Source organism: Elephas maximus, chromosome 3 (genome assembly GCF_024166365.1).
Source record: "Elephas maximus indicus isolate mEleMax1 chromosome 3, mEleMax1 primary haplotype, whole genome shotgun sequence".
NCBI classification, from domain to species: domain Eukaryota; kingdom Metazoa; phylum Chordata; class Mammalia; order Proboscidea; family Elephantidae; genus Elephas; species Elephas maximus.
In genome coordinates, this window is record NC_064821.1 from 89916412 (window position 1) to 89929583 (window position 13172).

Genomic DNA, 13172 nt, shown 5'->3' on the forward strand with positions numbered 1-13172 from the left:
TCAAGACAAGAACCTTTCACAAATCCAACTCTTCAGACAGGGATTGGACTGGTCTATGGGATAGAAAATGATACTGGTAAGGAGTGAGCTTCTTGGATCAAGCAGACACATGAGACTATGTGGGCAGCTCCTGTCTGGAAAGGAGAGAGGGCAGAGGGGGTGAGAAGCTGGCCTAATGGACACGAAAGCTGAGTGGAGGGAAGGAGTATGCTGTCTCATTAGAGGAGGGGCAACTAGGAGTATATAGCAAAGTGTATTTACGTTTTTGTATGAGAGACTGACTTGGTTTGTAAACTTTCACTTAAAGCACACACACACAAAAAAATTACACAATTCCATATAAAAACAAAACCAAACCTGTTGCCATTGATTCTGACTCATAGCAACCCTATAGGACAGAGTAGAACTGCCTCATAGGGTTTCCAAGGAGCAGCTGGTGGATTTGAACCGCCAACCTATTGGTTAGCAGCCAAGTTCTTAATGACTCTGCCACTGGGGCTCCAAGTATTATATACTATATCAATATAGGATGTGACATTCTCAAAATAACAAAGAACAGATTGTCAGGGTTTAGGGTTGAAGGAAAGGTATGATTTTAAAGGGACAGCACTAGGTTTTTTTTGTGGTGATCGAACAGTTCTGTATCCTGATTGTGGTAGTTAGTTCTATCCATCTACAATAAGTGATAAAATTTCACAGAACTATGTACCAAAAAGTAAATGAATGAGTGCATGTAAAAAGTGGTAAAATCCCAAAGATCTGTAACTTAGCTTCTAGTATTGTAGCAATGTCAATTTCTTGATTTTGAGAATTTATCTGCCTATGTAAGATGTCGTCAGTATGTGGGGTAAGGGGTACACCTGAACTCTCTGTACTTTATAACTTCCTGTGAGTCTAAAACAGTTTTTTTTTACAAAAGTGGGAAAGGACATGCTATAGCAGAGGATAAAGGAAAACAGTCTTGACATTTTTATTAAGTTCTATTAAAAAATACCCAAACATCTGAAATACTCACAAAGCTTGTAAACCACATTCATACCCAAGAATTTTATGGTGGTAACTACTGCTGTGTGTCGAGGATGTTACATTAACATTCGCCCACAAGACGGCAGAAGTTTTACTTCCAGAGTTTAACAAACATGTATCTTAATTCAGAGGAAATACGCTCCTTATATAAAAGATCTTACTAAAAAAAAAAACAAAAAAACTTTCCACTTAAACTCAGTAAGGGTTGATTTTGCTAATTTAGTCAGGGTCATGATAACTTTATGTTCTTTTAGGCGATACTGGGTATACACAGAGGTGCAACATGCTGGGAAACAAACTTACTTTTTAAAATGTACAGTATAAAATGGCTATTTAGAGTCTGACGTGGACAGTGTCTGTTTACCAAAATTGTTTTAATAACTGATCTCAGGGTTTTTTTTTTTTTTTTTAAGATTTCAGTGACTGAACAGCTCTATTGAACAAGGAGAACTCAGCCCTGCCACTAGTCAGGTATCTCATAGACAATCAGGTCACTTGTTCAGCTCTTTGCAGTCAGCTGCTATGAAGGAACAGACTGACCTCCGGAATGATTAAAATTTCCAAAAGTCTCTGGCTTCCCTGAGTTATTTGAGGTGACGCCCTGCCCCTCCTGCCCCCACAGCAGGAGGGCACTGAGTTAAGGTTTAAAATAATTTTGGCAACTGCCTGAGACGTTTTACATCTAAGAATGTGCCTACTGAATTCATACTATTCATCTGCTTTAAAGTTTCAGAAGGTTGCAAACTTTCAGAAAAAATTGGAATGTCCTTTTTATTTTCTTTCTCAGGATGTTGGGTAAACTCTGCTTTACCAGTTCGAAGGTTCACCGCAGCACTTGGTTTAAGGTTCTTTAATAAGAAAGCTGAGTTCTTGTGCAACTGCTGTGTTGCCTTTGGTTGAACAACTTCATTTGTAATATTTCTCAATACTGGCAGATCTGGGTGAGTGCCCACAAATTCAGAGTTACAACAATTGATTATTTCACAGGCATTCCTAGGAGGCTCTTTCAGACAAACAGGTTGTTCAGGTAAGGACGTAAGGTTTTGAGTCAGTAAATTTTCACTCTTGCTATCTGTGTCGTTCGGAGGCTCCTCTTCATCTTCACTATTGTCGCTGCTTTGTATGAGTCCGTATCTCTTCATGTATTTTTTGGTTGCAAATGACATGTTGTTTGGTGAAATTAAACTCAGCCCCACTGTGCTTTTGTCTGTATTAATATGTAAAAGGCTAAAGGATGAGTCGCATTTATTTTGGGTTGATCGAGTGAGAGACAGTTGTGACAGCTGATTTTCATTTAAATATTTCAGAGCTATGGCATTTGCCTCCATGCTCAGATCCACACCGCTGGGGCTTAAACCACTCATGCCAACATTAGCAAATGACATGTAGTTTAATCCAGAGATCACAGCTTCAGGACTGATGCAGGCCAGCACACTGAAAAACACAAAGCAGAAAACCATCATTTATTTACCTCATTTTGAGTACTAAACAGTATTAATCTAATTGTGTTCCATTCTATGGAATAATAAAAGGTTTTCAGTTTTAAGCTTCATGATGCCTTTTATCTGAGTGCTCGAATGATGATCCAGATACATCTTCAAGAGATAAATATAACCTAGACGGTAATCGCTGATTCACAGATTCAATGTGGAACACAAGTTAATTTTCCTAAATTTATACACTAGTCATAGTTTTAAGACCAAACACAAAGTCCCAAATGTAAGAGATATTCTATATTGTTGAGTCATTTAACGTACAACTACTAGCCCAAAACAGCACATGAAATCAGCTAACATTCAATGTAAACTAAAACATAAAAGCAGAAAACACATTTGATGATTTAGGAGTACAAACTTTGGTGAGTAGCTCAGAAAATTAAATTGTTCATAGTGGAAGAATTTTGATTTGCAGTGAATAAAAAACATCAAGCGGTCTCTGGATATGGCTACTATGTATACAGACTAACTTTGCTTTCATTAGATATAATCTTCAACTCACTTTGGCTAGTATTAACTCAACTGGCTTGCCTTTTTCCTTTATATTTATGTATATGATAATAAAACAAACAGAAATCCAAACCAGTTACTATTGATTCCAACTCATGGCAACCCCATGTGTTTCTGAGTATAACTGCACTCCAAAGGGTTTTCAATGGATGCGGTCTTTCTTCTTAGGGACCTCTTGATGGATGTGAACCACCAAACTTTCAGTTAGTAGACACACACTTAACCATTTGTGCCACCCGGGGACTCCAGGCGCAATAGCTGTTTAATTCTTATTGAGGCCTTCCTATGTGCCAGGCACTCTAAGTGCTTTACATGCATCATCTTACGTAATTCTCATCATAACCCTTCTTCAATCAATCTTCCGTATCTAATATTTCAGCCTTATTCTCTGCTCCAACACTGCACGCTGCCCTTCCCCTACTTTTGTTTTCTCCTTAGCGCTTTAGCACTTATCACTATCTAACTTACTCTGTATGTAATTCACAATGACTTATTGTCTGGCTCCCTCGTGAACGTACAAAGGCCAGGATTGTCTGCTCTGCTCACTCCCCGCTGCACTATTCTTGGTGCCTGGAACAGTGCCTGACACATAGTAGGCACTCAATAAATATTTACTGAATGGATAAAAGAAGGAGATACTTCTGTTATCTTCATTTTACAGATAAAGTTTTTGAGAAAACTGGGGAATAGAGATTTTAACTAACTTCTCCAAAGTTGAACAGCTAGGCAAGCTAAGACTCAAACTCACGTTGCCTAGAGCTCTATAAATCATTGCTTCACAATACTGTATTCAGAAACTTCTATTTTGTGATCAGTTTTTCTGTTCCTTAAGAAATTAGCATCCTTTGTGCACTACCTGTTGTGGTAAACATTGTATATTCTAGTCAAAACAGAATATGCGATGCCTTTCCGTATCATCCCTTGAAAAAATTCAGCTGTTTCATAATGCCCATTCACTGCCCGCATTCCTACTCCACAAAACCCAAACAATTACCAGATATTTCCATTCTCATAAGTAATTTTAAAGACAGGATTCCCAACCATTAATGCTCCCTGAAACCAGTGATATCACTAAACGATGAGCAGTGCGCTTAATAACGCTGATCTTTATAACTATCTTGGAATTCTCCCTTAACCTTTTGGATACTCAATGCTTTGAAGACTATTTTAATAAGATGGAAGAGATACTACCAGTTTATCTAGACACTATTCTTTTATGATCTATTCATAGTGATACCTTCTAAATACGTAGTCTTTTTCTACTTATCATTTGCTTATTTCCTCAAATCATAAATCATATGCACATCAAAGCAGAACACTTGTCCATACTGAAATAATTACAAGTATAACTATAAATAATATTAATATAAAAAATTAAAAGCAAATAAAAACTTTTAATTCAAAATGTTAAATGTTTTTAAAAAGTAGGTTTGATTTTAATTATATCTTCTTTTATTGAATGGTTAAAGGATCTATATGCAGTTAATATTTGTTTATAAGATTCTTCACATTCCACTGTCCAACACAGCTATTTTCAACTTGAGGGGGTGTGACCATTATTTTGAAGGTGAAACAAATCAATAATACTGAGAGCCAAAGCATAGGAACACCAGGGCAATTAAGATGAAAAGCAAAAGGATGCCATTCCACTAATCAAATCCTAAAACCCTCGAGCACAAATACACTATGTTAGAATCTCATTAGATATGCAGTCACCATAGGAGAACAGGATGACGCAACATGAATAAGAGTGTCACATGCCAACAATTGAGCTCAAAAATTATTCTAACTTAAAGATGAAAACTAACCTTGACCCACTGTCCCCTTTGAGCCCAGGTTAGTGATCTCCTACATAGCATTTTTCAACTAATAAGTAGAGAACCAGAAAGCAAGGCAAAAAAACAACTAGAGAGATTGTTTAACATATGCCTTGAATTCAAATGTCACTCCAGTTGGGAGCCTGCCTCTAGAGGCTGCTTCCAGACCTCAAATCCACAATTTCTATCTCCCCTACCATTTCTGGGTATTTCTGGGACCCTCTTTCCCTGCCTTCCTGTCGCTAGAATCCAAAGCCCATTGCCTTTGAGTAGATTCTGACTCATAATGACTCTATAGAACAGGGTAGAACTGCCCCATAGGGTTTCCAAGGAGCGCCTGGTGGATTCGAACTGCTGACTTTTTTGGTTAGCAGCCGTAGCACTTAACCACTATGCTACCAGGGTTTCCATTGCTAGAATAGACTCTCTTAATTTCTGCAGTGTCTGGAACAGGAAAGTAGAACGGAAGTTCTTCTCCCCTGCCTCAGCCATTCTTCTGGTGGGAGGGTTGTATTATTTTTGTAATTTGAAAACAACAACAACATATAATTAACAGAAAACACACTAGCTTTTATAATTTCCAGATTTTACCCAGGGCTTCGAACTGGCTCAAACCGGTTCAGTCATAGCCAACGAAGTGAAACTGGTACATATCCAAATTTTCTAAATTTGGGTGGTCCGGAACCATAACCAGAACGAAAAAAATTACGCATCGAAGCCCTGGAACGGGAGACTCAGAAGCATGGTGAACCGTCTCAGGAGCCTGATGTGTGAGACTAGATTATTGCCAGGACTAAGGAGAGCCACACACGTTCAAAGCAGTGCAGTCGGGGCTGCCACCTTTGAGTTGGGGGCCGCTGGTTCCAGCTCTGCGCAGATTTCAACATGCAAGGGATATGACTGCTCTGCAAAGCACACGCTGCCCTTGTTTTCTAAGAAGCAGATTAAGTTTCTAGCAGAGCTTCAACCTGTAATTCTTCCCGTTCCCAGTTATGGTCCCAGGTCACCCAAATTTTAAAAACTCAGGTCTGTTCCGGTGTCACCTCCTCAGCCATGACTAACTGGGAAGAACTGGTTTGAAGCCCTGATTCTATCCTTTTTTAAACAAGTATGTGCTGAGGTCATCTTTGATGAAGAAAGATCTGAAGCCAGTTGAAACTGGTAATAAGTTCATGTAACTATAGTCTTCAAAATACATTCCCAGAAAAAGGGATGTTCTTAGATGGCAAAACTATATAATTGTACATCTAGCAGCTGACATAAACCCTTTACTTCCACAAGAGGACTTTTTAGATATTGCCAGTAAAAATTCATTTCTCTTTCCTCAAAACTCCCAAAGCATTTTGTTGGCATCTCTACCCAGGAGACATTCCCCAATATCTCTCGAATTACTTACGCATGTATCCCTCTCTCCTTCCAAAATGAAGAATCTAAAGGATACTGATGATTTCTTATTCATCAGGCATATAGCAGGCCCTGAATAAGTGATGAACCAAGTGAACTGAAGGCAAACGTATCTTTTCTTATGAGATTGCTGTAATACATCTAGAATTTATTCATCTTTTAAAATGTTACCTGGCATGATCCACTTTATGTGCGTGTTTCTTCACTTTAGTGGGAGAATCCATTTTTACTCCGAGGCTTCTTAGTTGCTTAAGAGTTGCATTAAGAACACAATCTTTGTCTACCAACCCTGAATCCTGTTTTTTTTTCTTTGTATGGTAAACATTTTGAGTCCTGGTGCATTCATGGCTGATAATTACTGCCTTGGTAGATGGCTTTTCGGTTTCTTTAGAAGAGCTATTTAAAAGGTGGTTAACTTGACCCTAATGAAAATAAAAAGGACACGTGAAGAATCATTATTAACAATCTTAGAAAATAAAAATATAAACAGTTTAACAGAAGAAAGGCTAGGGAAAAGATAATATCAACTTACCGAACTGCACAAAGAATCAAGCATATTTGAAAGTATTACAAGGTTTTTGTAAAAGAAGCCCACACTAATGAATGTTTTCATCAGACTTCAGAGGAAATTCAACGTGTTTGTTTGGAATGCATTCATTTAAAAACAAACAGATTTAAAAAGCATTTGAGTAATACTCTATGTATTTTCAAGGATTTATGTTAAATTCTTTCTAAACAAAAATTTTGAAGCATGCTTTCATTGTAAAAATTGATAATGTTTCAGAGTTATGAATTAGACCTTCATAGTACTTTCAGAATTGGGCTCCTTTCTTTTCTCACCTTCTAAAACCAAGAGTGACCTGTGATACTAGCTCTGCCTTTCTAACATTAAAGCAAATTTCATTCCCTGAGCAATGATAATAATGATCTCTTTGCAGGCATGGATTATGTCCTATTTCTATTATGTCTCACACAGCTGCTTGTACCAGTCTAGGACCCAGCAGGTAAATAAATACGAACACACAGATCCCTATGAAGTATGTTTAATTAGCCTTCACTTACAAACGGAGAAATCAAATGTTCCAACGTCTACAAATTCGATAGGAGTGAAAGCCAGGATCATCCAACCTTTAAATCTCAGTTTACATTCTAACTTTTCCAAGAAGACTATTTCCCTCAACCAGAATGATCCCATTCTATTCTGTGTTCCCTTTGCTTTTAAAAGCACCTCTTGGCCTGCCTTATAATTGTTTATTACTGGTGTCCATGTGTTGTTATCTCTCATAGGTTCTTGAAGACAGAGACTGCCATATTCATTTCTGTATAACCTACTTTACTTAGTCTACTTTCTTAGATTAAGCTAAATATTCAATAAACATCTGCTTACCTGAATTCGAATAACTACATATTACCATAAATATCCCATTATTTTTCAATTTTCAAACTTATTACAAAATCATCCCACTATTTTTCACTTTTCAAACTTACTACAAAATCTTGCTTGTTTTTTTCTGATACCAAATTTAGTTTGAATTTGACATAATGTCACCCCTTACATTTTAAAAATAAAGTTTTTATTTTCTGGCTAAGTACGCAATAACTGGCACACTTACTATAAAAATTTACAATAAAAAATTATTAAATTTAGTTTATCATAATTTATGAATAGTTAAAATAAATAAATTATATATTGTTAATTAGGCAAAAGTCTTTTTATCTCAAGATCCTAATCCATGTAAATCTAGGAAAGTGCCCTACACTAAATAAACATCTTAAGAAGATGAAATGCTCTACATTTTTTTTTTTTTTACCAACAAATCCTGGTAAATTTTCTGGTTGTCTGATGCTTGATGAGGCAAGGGTTGCATTACTTGCTCAATTTTGGGTTCCCCTGATGTCAGAGAGTTGTTACTAGCACCCTCTGTTGGTCCGGTCTGTAAGCACATGCTTACACTCTCTGCCAAGAGGGAACTCGGAAAGAACACAGGCACATCTGGTTCTTTTCTCTCAACCGGAGAAGAGCTGTTTGAAAAAAGACATATAATGCAAATGTTAGTTATCAAGGTACCTTTAACATATATTTGAAGTGCAGTAACAATAGAAAAAGGGGGATAAGACTCAAGCAGCATTCTGGGTTGTATTTTCAGCTCTTAATGATGCTATATAAGCATCCCATCTTGATAAGCTGCATATAAACTAGACAGTGATACTATTTTAAGTTATGTTATTTATATTTAGACAGCTTTATTTAAAGGCTGGAAAACATATCTCCTAACCTATTTCCCTCTGAACTTGAGACAATAAAAATTTTTACTCAAAATTTTAAAATATTGTTCACTTCAAATTTTAAGACATGGTCAAGATTCCAGTCAAATAAAAGTTCATAAACTGCCATTTGTAATTACGAATACTTGGTGATATTTATTTTCTTCTTTATGCTTTTATGTATTTTCCAAATTTAGAGAATAAATAATATTTTTAAAATAACTACAGAAAGCAGTATTAAAAATATTTTTCTTGCTAGAATAGCTATCTGTGGCTATTGCAGAAAAGAGAAAATGATAAATATTAGTGAAATGTTTATCATGGGCTAGGCACTGCTGTAGCTACACCATCTCACATAAGCCTTACCAGAAAAAACTAGGAGATAAGATATTATATATTATCCCCGTTTAAGAGATGAGGAAAGAGGCACAGAGAGGTGAGAAAACTGTTCAAAGTTATACCAAATAGGAAGAAAATAAATGTTAAAGTTAATTTAACACTCAAAGATAACCACTGTTAACATTTTAGAGTATTTCCATCTATATTTTTTTTCTGTAGATATATGTATATTTTATCTGCAAAGCTATACTCACTACTTGTAGTTTTGGAAGCTGCTTTTTAAAACCTAATATATCAAGGGCATCTTCACATTTCATTAAATATTCTTAAAAACAAATATTAATGGTTATATAATACTTCATTTTATGGGTATAATATGATTTTTCTGACAATACCTCTTGTTTAAAATTTAGGTTATTTCTTATTTTTTCCATTGTTTAATTTTAACTTGATATGCAATGCCAAGCAGAGTGCTGGTATATGATAAGCTCAAAATATTAGCTGAAATGAATCTTTATAAAACAGTAGTCAAGACAGAATTCTCAGAAAAGATTAAGAAATTTTACTATATAAGAAGTAAAATTTTTTACATGACCAAAAAAATCATAAACCAAGTCAAAAGAGAACTGACAAACTGGGAGAAAATATTCACAACATACACCGCAGACAAAGAGTTAACACCTCTTATAAAGAACTTAAAAATTAAGGCTCAAAGAACTTAAACCTACAGAAAAATGGTAAAAGATATAAACAGATAATTCACAAAAATATAAAAATGGCCCTTGACATAAAAGTGTTCAAACTTATTCATAATTTTTAAAAGGAAAATTAAAACACTGAGATCATTTATCACCTATCAGACAGGTAAAAAAATAACAAAAATTATGATAATGTATTCTGTTGGAAACAAGTAATCGCATACATTGCTGGTGAGACTGTAAATCGATACAACCCTTCCAGAAGGAAATTTGGCAATACCTAACATAAAAAAATTACACAGCACTTAACTTTGGGCTCAGCAATCCCACTTCTAAAATAATTAAAAAATACATATGCACAAGGTAGTTCACCGTAGCACCGCTGCTAATGGCAGAATACTGGAAACAACCTGTTGTTGTTGTTGTTAGGTGCCGTCGAGTCGGTTCCGACTCATAGCGACCCTGTGCACAACAGAACGAAACACTGCCCAGTCCTGAGCCATCCTTATAATCGTCGTTATGCTTAAGCTCATTGTTGCAGCCACTGTGTCAATCCACCTCATTGAGGGTCTTCCTCTTTTCCGCTGACCCGGTACTCTGCCAAGCATGATGTCCTTCTGCAGGGACTGATCCCTCCTGACAACATGTCCAAAGTACGTAAGACGCAGTCTCGCTATCCTTGCCTCTAAGGAATATTCTGGCCCCACTTCTTCCAAGAGGGATTTGTTTGTTCTTTTGGCAGTCCATGGTATGTTCAGTATTCTTCGCCAGCACCACAATTCAAAGGGGTCAACTCTTCTTCCGTCTTCCTTATTCATTGTCCACCTTTCACATGCATATGACGCAGTTGAAATACCATGGCTTGGGTCAGGCGCACCTTAGTCTTCAGGGTGACATCTTTGCTCTTCAACACTTTGAAGAGGTCCTTTGCAGCAGGTTTACCCAATGCAATGCATCTTTTGATTTCTTGACTGCCGCTTCCATGGCTGTTGATTGTGCATCCAAGAAAAATGAAATCCTTGACAACTTTAATCTTTTCTCTGTTTATCATGATGTTGCTCACTGATCCAGCTGTGAGGATTTTTGTTTTCTTTATGTTGAGGTGCAATCCATACTGAAGCCTGTGGTCTTTGATCTTCATTAGTAAGTGCTTCAAGTCCTCTTCACTTTCAGCAAGCAAGGTGGGTCATCTGCATAAATGCAGGTTGTTAATGAGTCTTCCTCCAATCCTGATGCCCTGTTCTTCTTCATATAGTCCAGCTTCTTATACTATTTGTTCAGCATACAGATTAAATAGTTATGGTGAAAGAATACAACCCTGACACACACCTTTCCTGACTTTAAATCAATCAGTATCTCCTTGTTCTGTCCAAACAACTGCCTCTTGATCTATGTAAAGGCTCCTCATGAGCACAATTAAGTGTTCTGGAACTCCCATTCTTCGCAATGTTATCCATAGTTTGTTATGATCCACACAGTCGAATGCCTTTGCATAGTCAATAAAACACAGAGAAACATCCTTCTGGTATTCTCTGCTTGCAGCCAGGATCCATCTGACATCAGCAATGACATCCCTGGTTCCACATCCTCTTCTGAAACCAGCCTGAATTTCTGGCAGTTCCCTGTCGATATACTGTCGCAGCCGTTTTTGAATGATCTTCAGCAAAATTTTGCTTGCGTGTGATATTAATGATATTGTTCTATAATTTCCACATTTGGTTGGATCACCTCTCTTGGGAATAGGCATAAATATGGATCTCTTCCAGTCATTTGGCCAGGAAGCTGTCTTCCATATTTCTTGGCATAGACGAGTGAGCACCTCCAGTGCTGCATCTGTTTGTTGAAACATCTCAATTGATATTCCATCAATTCCTGGAGCCTTGTTTTTCGCCAATGCCTTCAGAGCAGCTTGGACTTCTTCCTTCAGTTCCTGATCATATGCCACCTCTTGAAATCGTTGAATATCGACTAATTCTTTTTGGTATAATGACTCTGTGTATTCCTTCCATCTTCTTTTGATGTTTCCTGCATCATTTAATATTTTCCCCATGGAATCCTTCACTATTGCAACTCAAGGCTAGAATTTTTTCTTCAGTTCTTTCAGCTTGAGAAATGCTGAGCGTGTTCTCCCCTTTTGGTTTTCCATCTCCAGCTCTTTGCACATGTCATTATAATACTTTGTCTTCTCGAGAGACCCTTTGAAATCTTCTGTTCAGTTCTTTTACTTCATCAGTTCTTCCTTTTGCTTTAGCTGCTCGATGCTCAAGAGCAAGTTTCAGAGTCTCCTCTGACATCCATCTTGGTCTTTTCTTTCTTTCCTGTCTTTTCAGTGACCTCTTGCTTTCTTCATGGGTGATGTCCTTGATGTCATTCCACAACTCATCTGGTCTTCGGTCACTAGTGTTCAATGCGTCAAATCTATTCTTGAGATGGTCTCTAAATTACTGGTGATTGGAATGCAGAAAGTTGGAAACAAAGAAGGATCAGTAGTTGGAGGATATGGCCTTGGTGAGAGAAACAATGCCGGAGATCGAATGATAGAATTTTGCAAGACCAACGACTCCTTCACTGCAAATACCTTCTTTCACCAATATAATTGGCAACTATACACATGGACCTCGCCAGAGGGAACACACAGAAATCAAATTGACTACATCTGTGGGAAGAGACGATGGAAAAGCTCAATATCATCAGTCAGATCAAGGCCAGGGGCTGACTGTGGAACAGACCATCAATTGCTCATATGCAAGTTCAAGCTGAAACTGAAGAAAATCACAGCAAGTCCACGAGAGCCAAAATATGATCTTGAGTATATCCCACCTGAATTTAGAGACCATCTCAAGATTTAGGAAACAGACTAAATGCTCATAAACAGGAGAGTGGTTGAGTAAACTATGGTACAGTTTCACAATGGAGTACTATGCAGCTTAAAGAAAATAAAGACTATCTTCAGGAGCTGGTTTGGAGTGGCTTCCAAGATATACTACGAAATGAAAAGAGCCAATTTAGAAGTGTATCTATAGTATGCTACCCTGCACGTAAGAAAGAAAGGAGTATAAGAAAATACAGGAAGGGTAAGTCAGAACTAAAGAGACTGGTTATCTAAAGAGGGTGGGTGGGAAAGGGGTGGATAGAACGGGCAATAGAGAATGGGGCAGCAGGGATGAGAAGGGAGGGATACATCTCTGAATGTATGTCTTTTTATGAATTCAAGTATTTTAATATATATACAGATACATGCATATAGAAATAAATTCAGATGTGTGCATATGTATGGTTTAGTGTGTGCGCATGCACACACACACATATTTCCTCGCTGCTTGCTGAGAAGGTCTAGAAACACAGATACACTTAGGGCATACCAGTGCCCAGACTGTGATTTCTAAATATCAATTCTCAATAAAGGGGAGCAGCGCACCTAATTTCTATTGTTGATTCCAGGGCTGGAGCTGGGAAAATACAAGATGAGCCTGGAATATCCGGTGGTGGCAGAAAATTATTATCAGAATGTGCTCAAAAAAGCATGCAGCATGTCCAAAAGGAACAGACAAAAAACCCAAACCCACTACCATCGAGTTGATTCCGACTTGTAGTGACCCTGTAGGACAGAGTAGAAC

The 13172-nt window shown here is 37.3% G+C and overlaps 1 protein-coding gene across 3 annotated transcripts in view; it reads right to left on the reverse strand.

The window, feature by feature from the left end:
- Positions 1–966: 966 nt before the first annotated feature.
- Positions 967–13172, reverse strand: part of STIL (STIL centriolar assembly protein) — a 72571-nt gene continuing 60365 nt past the window's right edge. For 2 of the 3 annotated variants that reach the window (XM_049879226.1, XM_049879224.1), the window contains exons 15-17: positions 8065–8275; positions 6425–6675; positions 967–2460 (exon numbers count right to left, since the gene is read on the reverse strand). In XM_049879226.1, the coding sequence (XP_049735183.1) occupies positions 1671–2460; positions 6425–6675; positions 8065–8275 (1252 nt within the window). In that variant the 3' untranslated portion in view covers positions 967–1670. The remainder of the gene's footprint in view (positions 2461–6424; positions 6676–8064; positions 8276–13172) is intronic. The other variant, XM_049879225.1, reaches the window with a different exon arrangement.